Source organism: Porites lutea, chromosome 2 (assembly GCF_958299795.1).
Source record: "Porites lutea chromosome 2, jaPorLute2.1, whole genome shotgun sequence".
Classification (NCBI taxonomy): domain Eukaryota; kingdom Metazoa; phylum Cnidaria; class Anthozoa; order Scleractinia; family Poritidae; genus Porites; species Porites lutea.
This window is the reverse complement of record NC_133202.1, coordinates 6,662,398-6,686,607: the sequence shown is the minus strand read 5'-3', so window position 1 is coordinate 6,686,607 and position 24,210 is coordinate 6,662,398. Positions and strand designations below refer to the sequence as shown.

The 24,210-nt window shown below is 37.2% G+C and overlaps 2 protein-coding genes across 5 annotated transcripts; one reads left to right on the top strand and one right to left on the bottom strand.

The window, feature by feature from the left end:
• Positions 1-974: 974 nt before the first annotated feature.
• LOC140927549 (epithelial splicing regulatory protein 1-like) lies at positions 975-20,086 on the top strand. 2 transcript variants are annotated; one of them, XM_073377218.1, is made up of 12 exons: positions 975-4,158; positions 4,334-4,456; positions 7,576-7,795; positions 8,130-8,219; positions 9,797-9,851; positions 11,126-11,230; positions 12,033-12,165; positions 13,434-13,476; positions 13,913-14,016; positions 15,044-15,502; positions 15,767-16,255; positions 17,036-20,086. In XM_073377218.1, exons 1-12 carry the CDS (start codon positions 4,030-4,032, stop codon positions 17,054-17,056), a joined length of 1,971 nt encoding a protein of 656 aa, XP_073233319.1. In that variant the 5' UTR covers positions 975-4,029; the 3' UTR covers positions 17,057-20,086. The 2 variants fall into 2 exon arrangements, with proteins under 2 accessions (XP_073233319.1, XP_073233318.1); XM_073377217.1 differs by having other exon boundaries at positions 9,797-9,878.
• On the bottom strand, positions 6,718-24,203 carry LOC140927551 (NAD-dependent protein deacylase sirtuin-5, mitochondrial-like). 3 transcript variants are annotated; one of them, XM_073377220.1, is made up of 7 exons: positions 23,700-24,203; positions 23,130-23,217; positions 22,818-22,871; positions 22,355-22,478; positions 21,442-21,557; positions 20,875-20,942; positions 6,718-7,811 (listed from the first exon to the last, which is right to left on the bottom strand). In XM_073377220.1, the coding sequence occupies exons 1-6, from the start codon at positions 24,163-24,165 to the stop codon at positions 20,879-20,881; spliced, it is 912 nt and encodes a 303-aa protein (XP_073233321.1). In that variant the 5' UTR covers positions 24,166-24,203; the 3' UTR covers positions 6,718-7,811; positions 20,875-20,878. The 3 variants fall into 3 exon arrangements, with proteins under 3 accessions (XP_073233321.1, XP_073233323.1, XP_073233322.1); XM_073377222.1 differs by lacking the exon at positions 6,718-7,811 and adding an exon at positions 11,010-11,249; XM_073377221.1 differs by lacking the exon at positions 6,718-7,811 and adding an exon at positions 15,331-15,470.
• Between the last annotated feature and the right edge of the window lie 7 nt (positions 24,204-24,210).

Genomic DNA, 24,210 nt, shown 5'->3' with positions numbered 1-24,210 from the left:
ACCTTCTATAGGCAACATTTTGCGTGCTTTGTTCCAACGTCCGGAAAGCATGTTATTTCAAGCCCGCAAAAGCTGTGCTATTTGCTGGATGTATCCTAGCTAATGTACCGCCGGAATCATTTACTCTTAATCACTGAGCGTGTATTGTAAATAGGAAAATGTTTGCGCTTTGCACATGTGTAGGGCCCGAGAACCGGCTAGACATTGAATGTGACATTGGTTGATTGATTGAATCCCGGCAGTATTATCTTATGCAATACTCATCAGAAATACTAAGTGAAACTAAGAAGATTGAAATTCTACCTTAGGGTTCAATGGTAAATCTGTGCTCAATTTCGGAGTCGTAGTCTTACTGTAGTGTAACCTTAAGGTCTCCAGTAGCATAACAAGCAGAAGCAGAAGCAGTAATAGTGAGTATTAGTAGTCACTGGAGCAGAAGTAGCGGTAGCAGTAGTAGTAGTAAGTGGTAGTAGCAGCAAGGTGGAAGCAGATATAGCACACAGTAGCAGCAGTACATTTAGGAGTAGTAGTAGCAGTAGTTCCAGCAGCAGTAGCGCCCGCGGGGGGGCGGGGGGGGGGGGGGGTTGCGCTGTTTTGGTCTGAAAACGGGTATACACTTTGCCCATGTTGGTCTGGAATCGGGTTTGGTTTTCGAGGGAACTACGGAGTGTATGAATGTACTTATCGTTTCAATTCCAGTTGAGTAAGCAACAAAGAGAAATGTGCAAATTCGAAATGGATTTCAAGAATTGTTTCGTTTGCGCTCTAATCTGAGTAATGATAACATAATTTCTGCCTAAAGGCCAGGTCTGAAAACGTGTATGGAGTTTAGAGGTCTAGTGTGGAAATGGTTGAAGAAAACTACATTTTTTGGTTTGAAATCGGGTCAGGATTTGAAGGACTGGGCGGCACACCTCCACCAAGAATTTCAAGGACTACCCCCCTCCTCCCCCGGCAGTAGCGTAAGTAGTAACAGAAGCACGCCAAGCTCCCAAGCATCAGTGAAGTCGCAGCCCTCGTCACTGGTTATTGCTTTTAACTATTAGTGTTTTTCCAGTTGGTGGTTATCAGAACAAACTTTGTACCCACTGCTGGGGTTATGTCATGTCATTGTTGTGTTAAGTGCGATGCGAAATTAATTGGCTTGAATTCATCTGCGTTTTAATCAAGGCCTGTAGTACCATTACTGCTTAATTTCGCAGATATTTATATAAATCTCCGCCCGGTTTACCTTGGGCAAATAGTTGTAACAAATCACGGGTAATAACATGAAAGCTTGTCATCTTCGAGTCCCTTCTTTTGTTTCTCCATTGTTTCGATGTACCTAAGTAGAGTAAACCGCTAGTTTAGAGTTCCCCTTTTACTTCAACCGGTTTTTCTTCGGCTCCTTAGCGACCCATTTTAACCAGGAAAAATCTTCCACCTTGTTTCCAGCCGAGTTTTTTCTAACGATCCCCTGACACGTCGGTGTCACTGATTGCAACCAAGCCAATTTATAACCTCAAATGTGTTCCTGTGTTTCTCGCTTCTCCCTTTCCCAGCGTTAACCTCAACAATGTGAAAAAAACCTCGAATTTTTTTGTGAATGCTTCGTTACGTGATTTCTGGTTACCTTTTTCTCATTTGTTTAACAAAATTGTTCAGAAAGCGAAAAGTTCAGCGACAGTCAATCCTTTTAGTCAGAAGAGACAAGAATTGTGTCTCGACAGCGAAAAAAATATTATTATAAATCTCCGACGATGTATTTGAGCTGTGCTATGAAATTTTTTTCTCTTTGGTGCGTCAATGACACTTCTTGGATATGCACTTTTTTCCTTGTTTGTTGTTTTTCGTCAGTTTTATGATACTATCTCTTAAAAAGCTTTTGTCAGTATTGCGTTGTTCTTTTCCTTGGCGGCGGCTTCGTTAATGTAAACGATTGGCTATGAATCGCGACTAACTCCTATTGTTTGTTTAGCTTTACAGACGAATTTATTCAGGATAGAGTAACTGGAGGAAACGAACTTGCCAGAAAAATATTCTTCGCTGGTCATTCGTTTGTCGTCGAAAATTAAAAGTGAACCCCCCGTCGCAGTGTTGTTACGATATTTCCATTAACACTCAGCTAAAATATCCAGCGAATTACGTACCAACCAACAAAGATCTCGTCCATCAAGGGGGATTGACGGTTAAACAACCATTTGTACTAAGTAAAATATACCGTATCTCTTCCGGACTTTCGTATTTCGCCCCGAAAGCATTTTGTTTCCTTTGACGGCTTATTGATGCTAACGTGTTCATTACCAAATCGTAATTGTAATTTTTCATTGAATTCAAGACTAAAAATCGATATATGGAATTTTATTTTTCGAATATTCGTTGTTTTTATCTGCCACTTAAAAAGTAATATTGTTCTTATACCCTGTATCGGACTCGTCGCACTCGATACACCGGTTCTTCTATAACTTAATCTTTAAACACCTTTAAATATCGCCATATTTTCAGAGGGCAAATTTTGAGATTGTCAGCACTATTTAGATTATCACGAGAAGAAAAAAGAGGAGTTGAGGAAATTGGTCGCACTAGAAATGACTGAGCGGACCTGGAAATAAGGACTATTGCGAATTCCGTCTGTTTGCATTCATGCTAGACAAACTGTGGACTTCCTTTTTAAATTGTAACTTATCAATATTCCTTGGCTCCTTATCAGTGACAACATATCGTAATTTGCGCTTTTCAAACACCATCTTCAGCGGTAGTAGCTTGCGTGCGTAAAATTTTATGGAAATTTTATCTCGAAGCTAATATAGTGCATTCAAACTTCGCGAAATGTTCTCCATCGCTCTGCAATCTATATTAGTACGTTTTTGTTTCTAAGGATCGTCGGAAATCTTTTGTAAACATCGTTACACCGGCCTTTTTGGGCGTGTGATTCTAGATAAATCTTCTTAGAAGTGGATTTCGGGGGCATTTGTTTTTGTTTAGTTTTAATAGTTCGCCTTGTTCTTCGTTCATTATTTTTGTTTTAAATCGTTCATGCGTCATACCCTACAACGAACTTCATTAGACAGTGGAGAAGAAACTTCTAGTTAAGCGACCTTTCCCTCTGAGTTTTATTTCTGACCTACAAGTGACTCGTTATTTGCATTAAGATAGTTTGTCGCAACCTTTCGTGTCCCGGTCCCGCCTCAGGGTGTTGAGTCCGCCGTTCCTGGTCTTTAAGCAAGTGTTGTTACAGGAAAAAATGGATTTTGCACTTAAAAGCTCTTACCATACACTTTTAACCTGCTAAAACAGGTGTTGGATAAGCGCGAAAACTCAGAGAAGCTGCGAAGCCATCTCGGAAAACTGGCAAAATAACGAGAACCATTTAAAAACCGTTCTCTTCCCCGCGCAAGTTGTAAGATAAGGTAGCAGTTTTATCGTTATCGAGTGGCCGGGAGAATATGGTCCAGTGTTAGGGTGATCCCATGCTGGTTCGTGCTGCGCTGTAATAAGCAAGCCTAGCAAAGGCAAGGGTTAAGCGAGGGATTTGCGTATTCATGAAAATGGGTGGCAAGTTGTTTGACTCGCCTTGTCTGGCAGAGGACCAGTTTAGGCCAGTTCAGGGAAATGACCTGATACGCCGAGAGGCTCGCCTCTTGTTGTATCTGTCACTTTCTACTCACATCATCAGCGCTAGAAACGAGGCAAATTAAAATTTAAAGGCGTCGTTTGCTCGAAAAACAGCACTCTTCCCGTCATTTAGCGCCTCTATTGTGAGCTGCGGAGATGTTTATTTGCAAATAGCGAAGGGGATAAGTCCGTTGCCCAGGGTAGATTTCGTCTCCAGCGAAGGAAAACCGTGACGGCCAGAATTCACTCAAGCGTGGTAATTATTCTAAGGCCACGTGGCATGTGGGCCAGCCCCCGTATCGCCTCTGGGCCAATCAGCGCACAGTATTTGCCGGTATCTTTAGTGACATGTGACTCGACCCGGCTGGTTTTCTGCTCCCACTCACACTTACAAGAACAACATTTCATTGATTCATTCCCTGTCCAAGGGAAAACATGGGCTCTCCTGAGCATTTGGTCTGCTTTCACTGTACCACTGTAAGAGTACCAGTCAGGGAATCCGATAACGATGAAGAAATAATTACAGGCATCTCATGGATTGCTGTCGATGTCAAATCAAATCAGGTAAAAAAAATTCTTGCGGTGACTTGTTATGGATTGTGTAAGTTATTGTGTCGGGGTTTTCCTTGCCCGGCGCGAGCGAAAAAATTCTTGAGGGCTCTGGGGGCGATTTCAAGTGAGAACAATATGACGGTGGTTTTTTTCTTCGCTAACGTTTTTCTCATTTATGCCGAATTAGCTTGGTTCCGTGCAGAGATGTGTTGTGAAAGCGGGCCTGTCTGGAGTGAACGAAGCGTTAAAATCAACCACCAACTCAACTGTGACCAGTGAGGCTGAACTACTCGACGAAGCCTTAGACGAGGTACCGTTACTACTGGTATATGTTTAATCCTTCACTTCCGTTGCCCCCTTTGTTCGATCAACAACAAGACACGAAATTACCGATTTTGAGTTAAATTTCTCTACTCCCCGTCCTCTCTCGCGCTATCCTGCTAGCGGAGGTTGCTCAAGACCCAGAGAAAAATTTCAAGTTATGTCATGCAAAATTCATTGGCGTGATACGCTTGTACGGTTTGCATTCACAATTCATATACACACACTGACAACTAGTAAAGGCCGAAGAAAAGTCGCCGGGGATATTTTTTCATCGCTTGCCACGGTCAGGGAGTGAATCTTTTTTGTACATTCGGCATACGTATTGCGATCTCCTGGGTAAACCAGCCGACGGGGCCTCAATATAAAATTCGATCGGTCGCGCGCTATTTCTAGACAGAGACGCTCGAAATTCATTTCAAGGATTTCTAGATTAAAAAATAATAATAATAAATCGTGCGGGAATGAAATATTAAAAAACAGTTAATCCTAACGAAGTTTATTTCTGAGGTTTTTGTATTGTAAATATTTCTAATCGAAAGTTCAGGGCGCTAGGGCGACCAAGCGCTCAGTATGACTGAGTGTATGGGGCCAAGTTTCTACGTTTCAAGACGACTCAGCGTTGATCGAATATTTACCAAAGTAGTAAATATCTCTTATCTGCCCTTTTTTCTCGAGTATTCCTGTGTGTGGCCTTGTTCACCACTTGTCACAAATCTCGGTTTGCTATTATCATTATTTTATTATTTTTTTTCTGGCAAACCTTCTCTCTCTTTTTCGCACAAGAATAACTTTTTTATCGATCACCCCATACAACATTCATAATCTTTAACGGGCAGTTTGGTGAGAAAGTGTTAATACAGCACTCGTTTGGCCAATGAAATATTCGCCTGTTCAACTTCGTGCTTGGTTGATTTTTCAGGTTCCCCGGGAAATGGCAAAATTAAAAAAAAACTTGAGATTTGATTCTTACGCACAGATCGCGCTGATCTGATTTTTTTTGGAAGGTTGGAAATAGCGATGAACACCGGGATCGGGTCAGCAAGATCCCGATCGATTGTTTGATATCATGTGTGCGGCTCGCGATCTCGCGTCTAAACGCGTCCCAAAATAAATCTCAAGTCTCGACTGATTGTTTTTCAAGTGTCACGTAAAAAGCTGGTCACATTTTCGCCACAAAGAAATCCCATTCACCACGCGCTCGGGCCAAGAAAAAGACATAATTGGCCTTATTTAAGTCAGGAATTTGATTAAGTGTTTTATCAAACTTAGACTGTCTAGAATCACACGAACGCGATTTATAGTCGATTTTCGTCCGCAGGGTTGGCGCGCAAATTTGCATCGGGTTTGCGATCAAAACATTATTAGCTTTATCCATAGAATGAGTGGGCGGAGGTATTGTTTTAGAACAAAGCATAGACAACTCTCTCATTTTTCTTTGGTGTACGACAAATCTACGAAGTTTCAGGTCCCTTTGTAAATATCTCTCTGCGTGAAAATGTGAAAATACTTTGTACTCCTATTGTTTCTACCTTTGCCTTGTATGCATTGTGCCATAGGAAACCCCTAAGATTCTGTCAACACCCGATGATTGGCACTTAGTATTGCCCACTGCAATCAGATTATTGGCTGGCCTCGTTGATGTATATTTACATTGCGTCTTGAAATTTCTCCCTATTAAATCGCACTATTGTACAATCCGCAGGTTGTGAAAACTACTCAATAATGAATTGTAATTTAGTTAGAAAATTGGCTGCTTTCTCAGGGTTTTGAAAAACTCTTCGTCTTAACACTTCATTTATAATTAATTTTTAGTAAAATGTTTGCTTCTGTATAATTTTTTTTCCTTTTCAAAGTTTGTTTTCTGTACTTTGGCATCTCTAAAGCAGTCTAAAGTGCTTGCTTTCTTCTTAGTTAAAAGAATTCTTTTGCAAGCGTATGGCCAACATTCAAAAAATAAAGGCCGCACTTTGAACTACCTCATTAAACTCATGTGTTCAGAGAAAATGAAGTTTTGTAGAATTTCAGTTTCACCATTACCCTGGAAGGTTTGTACTCGATCCCGTAATGTTTTCATCGGATGTTCACACACACTTTTCTGTAATATTTATAGCAGTTTTCTACCGCAGACCCAAGAAGAATTTTTGCTAATTGAACCACACTTATTTCCATAATTTTTAGACATGCTGTCTATTGAAATATTTTCTTAGGTTTTTCTGTCTAAGGGACATAGCTGTGATAACAATCATGTCACATGCAAACAAGTGTTTTATTTCACGTCCGTCAGCATCTATTACAAAACAAGTTGAAAGGGTAATTAAAACTCTAAAAGTAATAATTGATTTCTTTCTCCAGGCTCATTAATTTGCTTGTGTTAAAACTTTCCTAATTTCGTATTCATCTATCATTCCATCATTGTCTTTGTCTAGCTAAGAATTGTGGGTTTCATCTTTCATTTTAAATATTCTGCTTTGTGATAACAACTGGGTTGCTTTTGCCAGTCCTATTTGAATTTTTTCCAGTGATCACTTTGCAGAAAAGAAACATACTCCACTGTGATTATTAACAGTGCAAAGACTATCAATGACAGACAAAATAACAGACTGCAAAATATTAACCACAGACTTGAGTTTTAAAATTTCTAAGCCACACAATGAAAAGCTTGATATTAGATGTAGATAGTTGTGGATCATATTGTTGTTCTAACAGTAATTTTAGTAATTAAATTTTCAGTAATTTTAAATCTTATCTAATATTTAGGCTAATTGTTCTGAGTAGTTTAGCGTTTGGCTTTTAAAATTAACTGTAGTCAAACTACAAATTGTTTGACAAAGTAAATTCCTCAAATTTAATTTGATATACACCAGTATTGGAACTATTTTAAAGTTGCACAAAAATAATTCTGATGATTAAGTCCTGTGTCTAAAGTCACTTTAAGCAGTTTTTCCTTTGAGTAGTGTTTGAAATGGTGTCATTACATTCCTGGAGTGCTTCATCATCAAAAAGAACTTGAAAACCCATCTCTGTTTGTTTGTTTTGTTTTCAATTTTAAATTATTGCTAAAAGAACCCTTTATATTTTTTCTCCTCTTTGTATACTGTATTGCAGTTTGACAGCTTTATAGAGAAGACGCTTAAACGCACAGGAGAGCAATGGTGTCTTGTGACAGATGGACAGTTGGCTCTAAGACACAATCTTCACTGGGAAGCCAGTAGAAAGAAAGCCAAGTTGTCTGAACATTTCTACAGCTTTTATGACCTCAAGAAGGAGGTAAAGAAAGCAGTTAAGCACGATTCAGACTTCAAAAACCTGGAAGATGTGGCTTCTTGTATCCTTTCGCCCTCCTGTGAAATAAATTGAATAGAGGTTGAGTATTTGCTGCTCAGTCATGCTCAATTTTAGCCATTATAATTAAAATGGATCCCAACATCTGGATTTTTATTACAGTCAACTCTAACTAAGATGGAGCGGCACTGATTGTCCATTTAATAGTGATGTCTCTCTTATAGAGTCAACTAAAGGAAGTAACTAATGCAGGGACTAATTTGTGTTGTCCATTTACCAAGGTGTCCATTAAAAGAGATCTAGAGTTGATGGTATGTTTTTTTATGTTTTTTTTTTGTAAAGAGATGTTTATAACTTTTTCCTTAATGAGGTAATAGACTGCCAAATCGATACAAACAATAACAACCCAGCTGGTCTGGAGCATTGTAAACTTATGGCAAATGTAGTGCAGTACCTGACTAATGAAGGTAGGCTGTTAAATAAATTCTCACTGGTAACACCCCACTGGTAACAATAGCAAAGGGTAAAACCACGTTTAGCCTGTGCACAGCTGCCCACTTTCCTAAACATCAGAAGAGACGTATTTTGTTTGAGGGGGAGGAGGTGGCTGACAAAGGCTAAACCAACTTATACCACACTGAATCCGTTGACCTTAATTTCATCTGTGTCGCAAAGTGTTGTAAAGATTCATCTTTGAACAATGGAAAACTAGACTTGGTCCCTCTCGTTATATTCAGTCTTTTTCATTAATTTTGGAGATTTCCTCTCATATACAAAGTAGCTTTGCTTTTCCATTGTGTTGGTAGAACATTGTAGATTTGTATGCTAGAAAAGGATCCTTTCTGCATTGGCTTGGCCCAGAAACACATGTAGGTAGTGGAAGAAGCCTCAATCGGAAAAACATTTGCATTTACAGGATATTTTTGCATGCATGTGATCAAAGGCACCATTTTGAGGCTTGGAGTGACAAAATATAGTGATTTCAAAAAAATTGTCTACTCCAGCCTAGATCTTGTTTCATTGAATGTGCTCACTTAAGCAAAATATAGAAAAGGTCTTTGACTGTATCAAGACCATGTAAATAATCATTTTGTTTTCCTGGGGATACTTTCCATTTCCTTCCTTCTTATGACCCCATAGTGTGGTTGATCATTATATTTTGTAATATTGCAAGGTTAGGAAGGAAATTGATGGGGTCTTAAGGAATTAATCAAGTGGAACAAAGTGGGAAATGAAAGACCTCTTTTCCTCTCACATTTTTATATTGGCTTAGTGTCAAACATTAGTTGACCCGGTTAGAAAATTTGTGAAATAGCCTCTTAAATAAGAGATAACAAAGGCAATTTTGTGCCAACTCTAAAAAGCTGATGGCAGTAGTGCTAAGTGAGAGATACAAAAATTGTGTGCAGCATGAAATGTGTCACACTTAGTTATGAAAACCTTATTGCTACACCATAGGTGAAAGGATAAACTCTCTAATAAACCATGCTTGCATTACTGTCTAAAACTGCCTGAAAGAAGTTGATGGCATAAATTTTTTTTTCCATTGACTTGCACCAAGGGAGAATCTTATTATGGCGTTGGCTAGGATATGTGTATTTCATTAAAGTTATTTTTAGAGGTTGTAATTTAACAGAAGTCTAATTCCTGGGACATATGCAAATTTTAGTTGATTGTTTGAAACAACATCAATTCTACACGCGACTGCCTCAATCAGCAAAAAATGCAGAATATTAACATGGCGGAAAATTCAAGCATTCAATTGGTCTAAACATAAATTTGGTGAAATTCCCATATCCCAAGGGGGTCATGCAGCAGCTGCTCAGAAGAGATGTCACCAGTGGTGTCTAACCCTGACCCCAAACAATACTGAAACAATTGAAAGAATGACATGTCATTATTTTCTGCGACCAATTAGGAGAGACCTTACGAGCACCTCCTTAACACAACTGTCCCAAGGGCTTGACTGGGCATTTCCCTTTCTGTACCATTATCCTGTCTTGGTTGCACTTAGGTGTGTATGTGTGTTTTTTGTTTTGTGTAGGTCACAAGTTTAAGGAAGCAGAAAAGATCAATGCAAAGTACGAGCCTGGACCATGGTATGGCGCTTCTTTACGAACAAAAAAGTTGGTACCCAAACGTCACAATTATTTCATAGGAACTGATATTTACACATGAAATGCTATGAAGTAAAAGGATGTTTGTTTACCATTCCAAAGTCATTTCACAAGAAAATATCAGTACCAATGAATTTATTAAAAAAACCTGCCTATTTGTGACAATTAATTATTAATAAGTTGGCAATATTTTTATCAGAATAATCATGTTAAAAATATTGCCAACTCGAATGTAATTCGTACTGGTGATGACCCATGGCCTAAAATTTCAACACAGATGCTTCCTCTGATAAGGACAGTTAACTCTTAAGTTCTTAACAATAATCAATAGCTATTTAACAATAACCTTTAAGTCTTTTTATTTAGGTTAACTCTTTAGCAAACGTTGTTTCTATCTTTTGTTTTAATTGGAAGGGGTGGAGGCTTGTAAAGAATTCCTTGTTGAATTTAATAATAATTATTGATCTTAAGTTTGTGCTTTATTGAAAAATGGCCATTTTTGTTAATCCCCAAGCAATTTAAGCCCTTGTAGTAGTTACTTTGACAAGAAAGAGCTTTGTACAGAAAAATGCCTGAAACACCAGTGACAAATGTTGATAATAATGTTATTGTGAGTTGTCATGAAGTGTTCTCAAACTCATTAATAATTCATTAAGAAAATACAAAGGAAATTAATGTTTAATGAGTGTTTGGAAATCGGATGAAACACTGCTTAGTATTTGCATCCTTAATTTCTCCTTCAAAAATGATTTTGTTTGAGAAGAAATATCAAACATTCGACACAGTGTTTCATCACCAGATGAAACACCTCGAAGTTCGTCAAAAATACTCCGCTGCGCGTCGTATTTTCAACTCTCTTCTCGGTGTTTCATCTGGTGATGAAACACTGCATCTCATGTTTGATATATTACTTCAATAACCTAATGCATTGATTGCCATCCACATGTACAACAATGTCAGCTGCTTTAACAATGAATCATTTTCTTTGCCAAGAATTCCTCAAAGTTTAAGTACTATTAATCTCGATTTTTTTTTGTTAATCCTCCTTGGAAGACTGAATCATGTTCTTGATAAGTTTGGAGGTGAAAAATTCTAACATGAAAAGTTTAAAAAAAAAAAATTGTAAGTTACATGCTCTATAAACTATTGCTCTTTCATGTTGCTTGAGATTGTTATTTTAAGTTAAATGTTTCATTATTCATTAGATTATAAAAAGAATATAATAAATTATTTAAAAGAAATCCTTCCTGTTACAGCCTCGGGGTGGTCCTTGATGATACTATTTTAAGAGCAAGAGGACTTCCTTGGCAAGCTTCAGATCAAGATGTTGCAAACTTCTTCAAGGGACTCAACATCGTAAGGTACACTATGTATTGTCAACTAGCAGCCAACAGATTGTATCAGTTATGAATAATAATTTAACATTTTTATTTATCTTTTCTGAAAAATATTTTTTATCTCATAAATACCGTAAAATTCCGAAAATAAGCCCTGGGGCTTATATTTTTCAAAGGCCCTTTTTGAGGGGCGTATTTTTGGTGGGGCTTATATTCGGAGGGGCTTATATACTGAGGGAAATTTGCATTTCAAAATCGATTGGGCTAGCCTTATAGTTGGAAGTAAATTTACCGTTTTTGCTTTGTTTTACTTTGTATTTGAGGGCAATTTTCCAAGTACAAGCCCCTGGGGGGCTTTTATTTGGAGGGGCGAAAAAACAGAGGGTTTTTTGCGTTACCGGTTTGGGGGGCTTATATTATTTTGGAGGGGCTTATACATGGAGGGACTTATTTTTCAGAATATTACGGTAACTGAAATGAGTCATTTGGTGGACCTTTCCAAGTTTTAAATGGATCATACCTGTTGTTCCTACTCAAACAACTTCTTGTGTTGTACCAGTATTAAATTCAGAAGAAACTATACTTTGCTTGTATAACTACGTATTGTTCATTTTTTGCAAAAAAAGTTATGTTTTTTTTTTTTTTAATATTTTTGTTTGGCAATATACATAAAGTGAAATAATTATAGTTATTAAGCTTACTAATAATTCGTTTAAGCTTCTTGTTTTGATAGAAAATATTTGAGAACAAGCAGTGACAGCATAAATTAATAAATTAAATGTTGCCAGGTGAGTTACATGTTTAAGTATTTTCCTTTTTATTCCAGAGGAGGGATTGCTTTCTGTTTGAATGCCCAAGGCAGAAGAAATGGGGAAGCTTTCATTAGGTTTGAAAAGGGAGAGCACAGAGAATTAGCAATGAAAAGACACAAGCATCATCTTGGAACAAGGTACATTGAGGTACGGAGAGATAAACTTCTTCAGTTTTGTGGTCAGGAATAGACCCAATGCAAAAATGGCTGCTGGATTAACATTTTTTTGTTTCAATTAAAATTAGCCTTACTAGCTGTTTTCTTTAAAGTACAAAATTCAAGAGAATACCTTATCTCAAGACAGGCTAGTCAGGCTAATTTTAATTTAAACACAAGAAAATTAATCCAGCAGCCATTTTTGGATTGAGTCCGTTAAACCCAATGTTTATCTGCTGAACAAACCAAATTTCATTTGTGGGAAAATGCATGCAAGGCAAGAGAGATCAACTTCTTCAGTTTTGTGATTGTGAATCAAACCCACTGTTCATCCGTTGAACACACCAATTTTTGGTTCATGGCAATAAGAATGCTGGCAAGTCACCCATAGCCTGCCAAGGCAGGAGTAATTTTTGCTTTAGTGCATCAGAAACAAAAAGTAATCTGGAAATACATTTTACATTGGACCTGAACCCTGATTAATTTTGTTAAGTGAGAAAATTTTAAGCCAACCACAATGCACCTAGCAAAACAAAAACAAAGTACATTACAGAATTACATTGGACTCTATACTGGACTTGCCTGTCGTAGTTTTTATTCCCCTAGCATGCACCCAACTTGTGAAAACATCACCTCATTTCATACCAAACTGGTCATCACTATATATGTTAGTGTGAGTCAGTTATATATATAATTATTTGTTTGTTCTTGTGATGTTATTTTTTGATGGCCAGTTTGGTATGAAATGAGGTGATGTCTCCACATGTCATGTGCATGCTAGATGAAAATACAAGTGCGGGCATATTTTTCAGGAAAAGAAGTGCTTTATAGTACACTGTAACTCTGTATTGAAGGCAATTTGAAAACAGCTAGAGGAAGATTGACTCATCCACTTTGTAAACTGGGCATTCAATTAGATTCACAAGAACTTTGTTGATTCCTAAAAAAACATGGCACAGGCCAGTGTGAACTCTCAGTGCAAATATTCTCCTAACACATTCCCCAGCATTGATGTTGATATTATGCCATATCAAGGCATCATATGTTTACTAAAAGCCTTATCTGGAACGTCGTGACTTAACTGCAATTCTAAAGCCACACACAGAGTAAGAGAAATTCCACTGAGGCATCAGACTGTTACGTTGACCTTGATGCTGTTATAACCAAGGTGAACGGTATTGTCTCTAAAGACTTCCTGTTGTATTCTTTCTTAATATTATTTTATTGATTCCTAAAATAAAGTATTACTTTATATTTTAGGTGTACAGAGCTACAGCTCAAGACTTTCTAAAGATTGTGAGAGGTATTTATTTCTTCTTGGAATAATTTCCTCTTTTGGCAGTGTACTTATTAATTTTTGTTAAAACATTTTCATCATTCAATATTATTTTTTGGAGGGGAAACGCTGACTACTAACAGCCCTCTCCAATATGGCTTCTCACCTTTTTGTGTAAGATAGCAATTGGGAGATTCATCTGTATTATTTTCATTTCATTTTCATTGGTTACCTGCAAATAGCAAAGGCTAGTCCAGGTGGGCAGTGTCTAAACAAAATTGTCCAAATCTATATTAAAACTATCCAAATAATTTATTATATTAGATATAGAAATAAACATTTTCTGTCCAAAAACAGAGCTCAGAATTTTTTGTATCTTCTCAGCACGGGCACACCTGTTAGTACAATAATTCCACCAAATTTGCTTGTGTTATCTAATTCCTGAATATTATTGTCTCTTGAGGTCCGATTGATGTCACCCAGATTGCTTCCAATTTTGTTTCAAACAAGGCAGAAGTAATAATCAGAATGAGAGGGCTTCCATTCAACACAAAAGAATCAGATGTTGTGAGTGTATTACTTTTGTTAAGTTGCCCAGACATGTTATTTGGCTCAATAGGGGAATGATTAGATTTGATGGAGACCTAATATGGATCAATACTAATCTCATATGGATTTATAATGATGTGGTATGGATTATTGCTGGCATGATGTGGATCAAATTATGTGATGTAGATTGTCAGACTGACATGATGAAATTAAGGGTTACACTGTAAAAGAAAAGTTATGTCGTCGTTACATGCTCACCACACATGTTCCAGCGATAAATGATGAGAATTTGTTTTACAAACAAGATCGATCTTGGCCTTAATGGATTAAAATAGGCAGTGATATTATCAAGGAAAATAAATGGAGAGTCTGGTGGGTTTACCCTTTAAGTCCTGAAAATGACCAAAGAATATCAATTTTCCCCTTTTGATATCATTACATAATCAAGAGGAAATGTGAGAATCAATAAAGTAATCACCTCATGGAAAATGCTTTGATCTTTCAACAAATTCTCTCAACTAATTCATTAAGGAAATATATGGAAACCTGTCTGGAGAATTATTATTTGGATATTGGGGCTTGCAGGGTTAATAGACACATGAAATGGGTTGATAAGTTATCATAAATTGGTTAGTAGACATGATTAAAGCTGATGGACACATGACTGTATTAATTAACGTGTAAAAAAGAGAAATCTAATGCTACACTGTATGGGTTGATGCAGAGGTGATGGAAACTGATAGAGACATACTATGACTTGCTGATCGAAGACGTGACATTATTTTGTGTTGCTAAAACCACATTGTGGGTGAAGAGTCAAGAAGGGTAATTGTAACATTGATGCATGAGGTATCAAAATTCATGTAAAATTCTTAAAACTATTAAGCATCATGAATGATCGCGACACTGGCTGAGAATTGTGTATAAAGACTGAGAAGTTAGAATATTAAAAGTTTAATGTCTCCTGAAATTGATTCTGTGAATGAAAGAGTCAATATGCTTACTATATAAGTATGGTTCATTCTTCACTTTTTTTTATTTGTAGATTAAGTTCTTTGAAGACGATGTACCAGTGTTTAAGGGAGAATCTGGAATCCTAATGGTTAGAAACAGCTTTGGAAAGCCAACAGGAGATGCCTTTGTTCTTTTTGAAACAGAAGAGCATGGGTGTGCTGCACTAAGAAAGCACAGGTGTTCATTGGGTTCTCGGTATGCGGAGCTGTTCCGTAGCTCCCAAAGTGAGGTTCAGCAAGTTCTCAACTCATACAGCAACTTTATGCACAACTTTCTTCCACCATTTATGCTTCCACCTCTTCCACCGCACCTTCCATTTCCTCCTCCCTTTTTGCCGCCTGGGCAATCCATTAATGGCATGAACAGTAAGGACTGTTTGCGTCTACGGGGTCTACCATTCTCAGCAACTGTCCAAGATGTACTAGACTTTCTTGGGGACCATGCAGCATTTGTTGTTCCTGGTGGAGTTCACATGGTGTTTAACACACAGGTAAATTATTAATGTTATTGTCAGTGATCACATCTTGTTATGGTAACAACACTTCTCAAACTCAACAGTAAATTATAGCAGGCAACTCATGAGTCTTCATAATAGTATATTTTTATGGGTAGCATTACCATTCTTTCAAAATAATTATTGATTGCATTATCATTGTGCCGTAGGTTAAAATGAATGAATAGCCAATGAATCTTACACTTGTCTTATCATGCAAGCCTAAAATTAATAAATAATTAGAATTTTTTTGTTTCATAGGGTCGACCATCTGGAGATGCTTATGTTCAGTTAGTGTCTGCAGAGTGTGCAAAAACAGCCACTGGTGATTTGCACAGACAGCACATGGGAGAAAGATACATTGAAGTATTTCCTTGCTCCGGAGTTGACATTGCTTCTATCATCACCAGCAGTACAATCAATCAAACTAAGTTACCGTCACTCAACTCCACACCATTTAGCCATCCGTGTACATTTCCTGTGACTGATGGGGTGGTTACACACACAGGGACACACATGAATGGACACACGGACAGTATAACACCTCCACCTTGTCGCAGCCCTACAGGAGTGTATGTGGCCAACTCGCCACCACCAACATACTTCAACTGTGTTATGCCAACAAATGGCATTGGAGGAGGAAACTTGAATAATTTTTATTACCCACCAGCCACTGCAAATGTCCGAATGAGAGTGTCACCATACTTAGCACAACCATATGAATTTATACCCTTCTTTCAAGGATACCAGGTAAAAGTCTGATGTAAACATGCAATTACTTTGTTACAGGAACCCTTTTACCACTAACAGTGCCAAAACTAAAAGTTGTGGATTTGTCTTTGTAAGATGTTATATTAAAATGAGTAGTACTGTTTAAAAGTACTCCTGAAGAGGTTTCATTTGTATGGTCACACCACAAGATTTTGTCCACCGATTCAAAAATTAGAACTACATGCTTAACAAAAAACACCATCTGAAAGTACTCCTGAAGAGTTCTTAAATGAATAAAAACACCATCGGATTTTATCCCAGTCTGCTTCAAAAGTTTAAAGTACAGAACTAAAGAATGAAAGTATTATTAAAAGTCAGTCTACATACTGAAAGGCTTCAACAACATCACATGTTTTTATAAATGATTGTGGAAGTAAGAGGGTCAAAGTGGCAATGTCAGTATGAGCTGCCAAATGTAAAAATATTATTTTAGGCAATATTTTTGTATATTTTTGGCTTTTTAACAAATAGCACAAGAGTTATCTTATGGTTATGTAAATAATACTTTCAACGACATCTGCAATATTAATTTTATAAATCACTGATACCCAGCCTCATGATCTATAAACCTTCTAGCCTTTTTGCTGCTTTTCTCTTTGTAAATTAACAAATACCTATATAGCTTTGCGATCTATAAATCGCAAGATGCCAAACTCCATATTTTGAGACTTATAAGTCGCAAAATATGTGCCATTTACAAATCAAGTTGTGCATTCGTACAGTTATGTCTAATAAGAAGTTTTGCTTTTTTTCTTGCAGATTGCGGACTATGGGAGGTAGTTAAAATAAACATATGGTCAGAGATCTTGAAAACTCTCATCATACCTGACAGGCACTCTCCTAGAGTTTACCTCCTGCTACATAAGTTGTGTGACAACACTTCACTCTGTACCTTCAACTGTTCTGTGTCAAGGATTTATGTCAAAGAGCCAAGAATACAACTTACAGTCTTCTATAGACAGGTGAACAAACTATCATTCTTTCAAAATAAATGGACAGATTCTTATCTCAAAGGTCTGGAAAGGATGTCTTCAAATAAATGGCAAATAAATAACAGAATTAGGAAATGGTAAAATGCTAAGAGAATGAAATTTTCAGAATCAAAAGTTTTTGGCCAGATTAGATGGCAAGTTACCATCTTAAATTCCATTTACTGAGAAAGCTACAGAGACGAAACTCAGGAAAATTATTAATTTCTGGTAATTAATTCAGCATAACCTCAGAAATAGAAAAGATAAATCCAAGTTCTAAATATGGAAAAATATATATAAATTGCAAATGAAGCAAAAAGTTGTACATATTAACATAATGAAGAGAAAGTAGTCGAAAATGCAGAAAGCTAAATCTATGAAAATAGCTTTTTAGCTCACTAAGTTCAGACTCTAGAAGACTGAAGATTTAGTTCAGTGAGAAATACTGATCATTTATTTTAAACAGTTTAGCAAATGCGTGTGTTGTGTTTGTATTAGGAGCATTAGTAGGGCTTATATTTAGAAAACAACACAGCATCATTTTAGGAAAAATGCTGACAGAAAACAGGCATTAATAATTGAATTATCAGAATGATATTAATAGTTAAGATGAATTGTATGAAATGTGTCTAATACGGAATTTATTTATTTGAAACTGGACCCAGGTGTTCAGTTAAACAGAAAACATTTTTTGCCCCCATGATTGAAAAAAAAAAACCAAAACACACTTCATAGGCAAGCATTATCTTCTCCCTACTTATCCACTGTTAAAGACCTTGAAGTCATCAAGAGGACTTAATTGTAGAGTTCTATGCATCTGGGGCTCAAAATGTTTGTCTGACCATCAGTGAGAAATTAAATAAAATAGTGCATATTATGTGCAAATTAACTATAGGTATAGGCTTTGTTCACTCAATACCGGGTAGCTTGCTCATGGCAACACCTATCCAAAATGTGACTCCCCGCTTTAGAGATTGGTGTAGCACAGTTTTGTTCCATCACAGAAATTTTGCCGTCATAACCAATTTTGTGTTTGAACAGAAACCCTATCTGGTATGATTTTCGTGGCAGCACAAAAACTATCCGGTATAGTGTTAACATAGCCTCCCCGCAGACATCCTTTGGGGTTCGTTCATCACGCATTTTAAAGGACGTCTGCGAGGAGGCTAGTGTGAACATAACCTTAGTGTAAGTATCAATTATTTTATGTTTGATAGAAAATAAGATCCAACATCGACCTTAGTTTTTCTAGGATTATTTATGTCTAGTAGGATTTTGCTACAGCAACCAAAGTAATAGTTTTTCTCCGGGATAAATCATAATCTTTCTGTGCTATTGAAAGTGTTAAAACATTTTCAGTTTGCTCATGTTGCATGAGCTTTTTACTTGACTTTTAGTGTAATCTGACTAAATTTAGGTGATGGTTGCTTGTATCATACTCTGCTGTCATCAATGTACAGTGCATTTAAATATTGTTAGAACTTTATCCAGTGAGCTCTGAAAGCAGAATGGGCCTACTTCATTTATTCAGTTGTCGAGAAAATCCTGATCCCCTCACTGTGGACTTCAAACTAATAAAAAAATGAAGGCTGTGAAAACCAATTTTTCATGGCTTGTACTATTTTGAGATAACAAATTATTGTTGCTTCATAGCTTACTGAGCAGTTAAAATGTGTTCGTCCTCATTATATATTGAAGTTACAAATATTGATTTATGAAACACAAACCTAAGTATTTTGAAAATGTGGCATCATGTGCTGCCATCCTTTTATGTTAAACTGCTAAAAAAGTAATAAATTATTTTAGGATGGACCAACAAATATCGGGTAAAACATCCATATGCTAAATACAATTTTAAATCATTTTATTTGTGTCTAAACGTTACATGTATTTATTGGCAAGTCCTTAACTGGCCATACCATTTTTTTATGTAGATATGACTACTAATATTGAAATCATGTTTAACAAATAACTATTTTTTCCAGTCAGGGTAAATGACTAGCCCAGCATGTCAGTAAATGTCATTCTTACCAGTCTACATTAAATCAGTTTCTATAAACTCCAAATTCTGTCAAAAATGTCATACATGACTTTGCGCTAACCAGCCAAAAAATCTAAATTATACCAAGCATTTTAAAAAATCCCAGACGAGTGTGATTTACACAAACCTGATTACTACTTTTATCATTATCATAACACATTTTTCCTGAAAGTTCAGTACATTAATAATTACAGGAATGTCTTCTCAAGTTGCTCAACCTATTTTTGTGTTCTTGTGTCCAACACAAAATTTATAATATTATTGATAACTTACAAATCAAAGGATGATATAAATTATCCAAAATTTCTGGACTAACCCCTCGACCTCTACCCCTGCAGAAATGAGGGTTGGAGAACTGTTGTATTTTCGGTATTGTACACAGTACTGTTCAAAAGAAAGTTTAAAAAGTTTACCAAGTTTAAAACATACAAGTTTCTTTGAGGCCAAAATAGCATCTTTGTCACTGGCAGTGCCATTAGCAGAGTGCTTAATTCATTTACGAAGTAACTGTATGTGACAAATAATTATTAATAATATGTACTGTAATAAGTCATTTACAGTATTTATATTTTAGATCATCAGATAATTATTTTAGCTATATTTTTAAAGTGAACTAAATTGAGTACTATTCCCTTGTAAAATAGAACCAGACTTGTGACATTTTTTCTCAAAGTTCAATTGTGTACAGTCGTAGACACATCTTTCTCATTTCTTTGATAAAGATCTAGCTCTTTACACTGAACTTACCTAACAATAACTGATCTTTCTTGGAAATAAAAGGAACAAAATGGCTGAAAAGTCAAGTGTTTGGGATTGTGTTGTGTATCATAAGTTGCTGGCAGCTGTACAATTCATTTGATGGACTTTGTTTTGAGTGCACAATTGCTTGCATAACTGCCATCTTGATGTTGAATCAAGTCAAGGAGATGGGGTGAGAAAAGGAGTACCCAGCTAACACCTATCCCATGCCCCAGGGTTGGTACTTGCACTCTCCCTTCGGCCTTTTCCCCTTCCACAGTATACAAAAGATGAATGAGCAGCTTTCACCCCAGAAATATACCTACATTGCAGGCAGTTTTCTTGACATGTCTTTGCTCTGTGTGTGTTCAGTTGTAAAGGGAGGACTCTAAGTACCCCTCCTTCTCCCCCTGTTCTTATGGGGCTATCTTGCCAACTAAGGATTTCCTACTTTGTTCCTGCAAGTCATTTTCTTTTGGCCTTACAGTAAAACCTTTATTGACCAAGCTCTTTTGGTCAAGATGGCTGGATATTAGCTTCATTCTTTTTGTGTGAGATAGTGTTTGTTTTATGAACCTCTTCTTCATCTCAGTCCATAAAAATGGAGAATTAACTATGAACTTGGCCAAATATCCAACCATCTTGACCTCAAACTTGGTCAATGACAGATATGTTGATTAACAGCGATTTGCCAAAGTAATTGAGTACCAAATGATGCGAACTTCTTAAGTCATAAGTCACAAATTATTTTTCCACTTACAAATTTAAAGCAAATTCTTTAGCACAAACTGAATCTGCAAAGTGGATAACTAATTTAGTTTTATTATACATGACATCAGTTAACTTACCGGTTCAGTCTGCTTTTACCTCCAGCAATGGAGGTAGAGTTTCTCCAGCTGGTCCATGGAAGTGAAACCTAACAAAACAAATATTGAGTAGGACTGGTCACTGTATGGCCCAAAGCTGGGACCTCTGGATTGTGAGTCTAATGCAGTGAGCAAGTTCACTTGTTTGAGTGTAATCAGCAGGCTGATACTCATGAGAGTTAAGTGTGAGAAGCTTAGCTAACATTACCTGCTGACTCAAGAATAAGGAGATCATCTTGAGCTGAGTGGATGTTTCTTGAGTGTTGTGGAAGCTATTGTTGGTTCACTTTTGTTTTGTGGGGTGGGTTAACTTTGTTCAGTGTCTTTCCAATCTTTTGTAATACATCATTGGTGATCGCACCCGTCTGCAACACGAAGAAACTACCAGCAGAGTTTTGCCCCAGGTTTTTTTGAGATTGCATTTTTGTCGTCAAGCTCAACCTCTGCACTTGAAGCCAATGTGAAAATCTGGCACAAAACCCCGACAAGAGAGCCTGTTTGCAGGCTTCTAATATGGGGTGCTTTTTAATATGGGGAGAATCAAGGTACCTAAAAACTCCTGTGCATGGAGTCTCTTCCATGTTAAACTCAGCAACTGGAACCCCTTTAGTAGCTAACATTGGAGCAAATCCAGCCGCAGGGTAAACCACAGATGATGTGCCAACCTAAAAGATTATAACAACACCTTAATTCACTTAGTCACCCAAAAAAGAAAACAATAGAGTAGAAATGTTATCCTAGTATCAAGGGCTAGTAAACCTATGCTGGGTTACATTTTGGGGTGGGGCAGCAAGCAAACTCATTCCAAGGGGCCTCCTCCACCCCTTTTAATAATTATAGCCAAAAAAAAAAAACAGAAGATGGGACTAACATGTGGTGCAGACAGACAGTGTATACAGTATGTTGTGGTTCATTTTTATCCTTGGTTTAAATCTTATTTCCCTTTGTTTTAAACTCATCATCATACATTACCATACCCCAAAACAACAGGAGATAAAATTTAGACCAACGATAAAATTGAACCACGAAATATATGTTCAAAAGAAAGGTGATAAATTCCATTTCCTCTTAATGGACACCCAGAGTTGGTTGCACAGTGCCTTTCTTTACTCCTTTTAGTTAATTCTACATACAAGACAGGAATTGTCATAAAAGATATTAATCATCGTGGATAATGTGTATAAAGGGTTTAGTTTTATCGCTTGTCTCACCATTGTCATTTGATATTGATTGCTACGTTTTGACCGCACACTGCAGGTCTTCATCGCCACTATCGCCTAATGAAGACCTGCAGTGGGTGGTCGAAAGGTCGCAATCAATATCAAAGTGACATTCGTGAGACAAACAATAAAACTAAACCCTTCATAAGACAGGAATTCCCTAACAGACACATAGTTTGGTCCCAGAGGTGTTCATCTTATTAGTCAAGAGAGAGTTGACTGTAAATAAAATATAACCTCACCAAAAGACACATATCACATTTGTCCAAGGCTTGATCAACTGCATTTAATACACCACGATCAAGGCCCTCTCCAAACCACACCACATGGGGACGAACTAATGCCCCACAGTTGGGTTGATCACATCTGCAGGTAAACCAAAAATATGATTTCTGATTATCATACTCTTGTTACCCTTCAGGCCTGATTAATTTAATGCTACATCCAAACAATATTTTGATGAAATGAAACAGAGATGTATGCATAGCGAAGTTCTCTGTCAATTTAATTTTTTGAAGACTTGAAATGACTATTGTGCTCTATGCCTTCAGCTTCACTCCCAACCTTGTTCCCAGGGTCTCTCATCTTCCCACAAGATGAGAGACCCTGGGAACGAGGTTGCTTCACTCCCAACTCAAAACTTATTTTAAACCCTCAAAAAGGGTTTGTAACTAATCTGGTGATCATTTGAACAGTTTTTCATACCTAGGCAAGTCTTCCTCTGGGATTTTGGCATCTTGAGCATCAGGATCTGGGGCTCTGGATTTAATAACATCAAAAAAATTAATTAAAAAAGTGGAAATAAAATGATATAATTATTATGTTACAGGTCAAAATTGAAGTCAGGGATATTTTGATTTCCCAGTTTCCTTTGTCTTCTAAAACTATTGTGTGTTATTCATGATCATCATGAATAATATTAGGGTTAGGAAACTGAAAATCAATCTAGGTTGAAACCATTAAGTATATGTCCTGAATTTCATTTTACACTGCAAAATATTGATATAGGCATCTTACCCCTTTTCCTCTAAGGCTGGAACTATTGGGCTCCTCCGGTTTTCTGTTACATGACCACAAGAGGTGCATCTGGTCTTGAACAGGGTACCTACATGTAGGTCAGATAAAAAAGATAAATATCATCTCATGAAGGTTATTTACTTTCTATTGGGTAATATAATTTTTATATTGCTTTTCTCATGAAGTATGTCACTAAATACTGTGCCTGTTAATTTCATGTGAGGGATGAAAAAATTATACTGAATTTATGTGTATCAGTCATCCAAAACTAGCAATGTTGGCCTATGTGATGATTTATCTCTCCTCATTGAGGGGTCTAGACATACCACAAGAAATCAAGGCTAGGCTTTATATTTCCCACCCCTTACTATGCATCGGAATCATGTTCCCCACCCCCTGGGATAGAATTTGATAATTACTATCACATTCTATTCCCCCGGCCAGGCAAGGAAAACATGTCAAATGCCAGGGGTATGCCTAGGGGGTATGTTGAAACTTTGATTAGAGCGATACATTATCATGGCATGCATTACTTCTTGATGTATGACACAAGGGATTAAGTACTCTAACCATGAAGCTCTAAAACATCTTTAGCGCCTGCTGCTTGATGCAATTCATCAATATTCTGAGTGATAACAGTCACACTCCTTCCTTCTCCTTTAAGGCTCCTCTGAAATTCAGCAATGGCATAATGGGCTTTGTTTGGCTGTTTTGTCAAAACAACTTCACGCCTGTAACTGTAAAACTCCCAAACTAACGAGGGATTTCTTGCAAACGATTCTGGCGTCGCTAGGTCCTGAGCTCTGAAAGTCCTCCACAAGCCGCCAGAACCGCGAAAAGTAGGGATGCCACTTTCAGCACTACAACCAGCTCCAGTCAGGACAACTACATTTTGTGCTTTATGGAGTAGATCTTTGAATTCTGCTTTATCCGAGCTGGTGGTATGGAAGGAGCTCTCAGCCATCCTAGCACGAAACCGGTTAACAACCTTCGTCCACAACACCACTTTCGAATTAATCTTCCGCAATCCAATCATCTGATAACACTGACACAGCTAAACAGTTTTTTTGCCAGGCGTTTC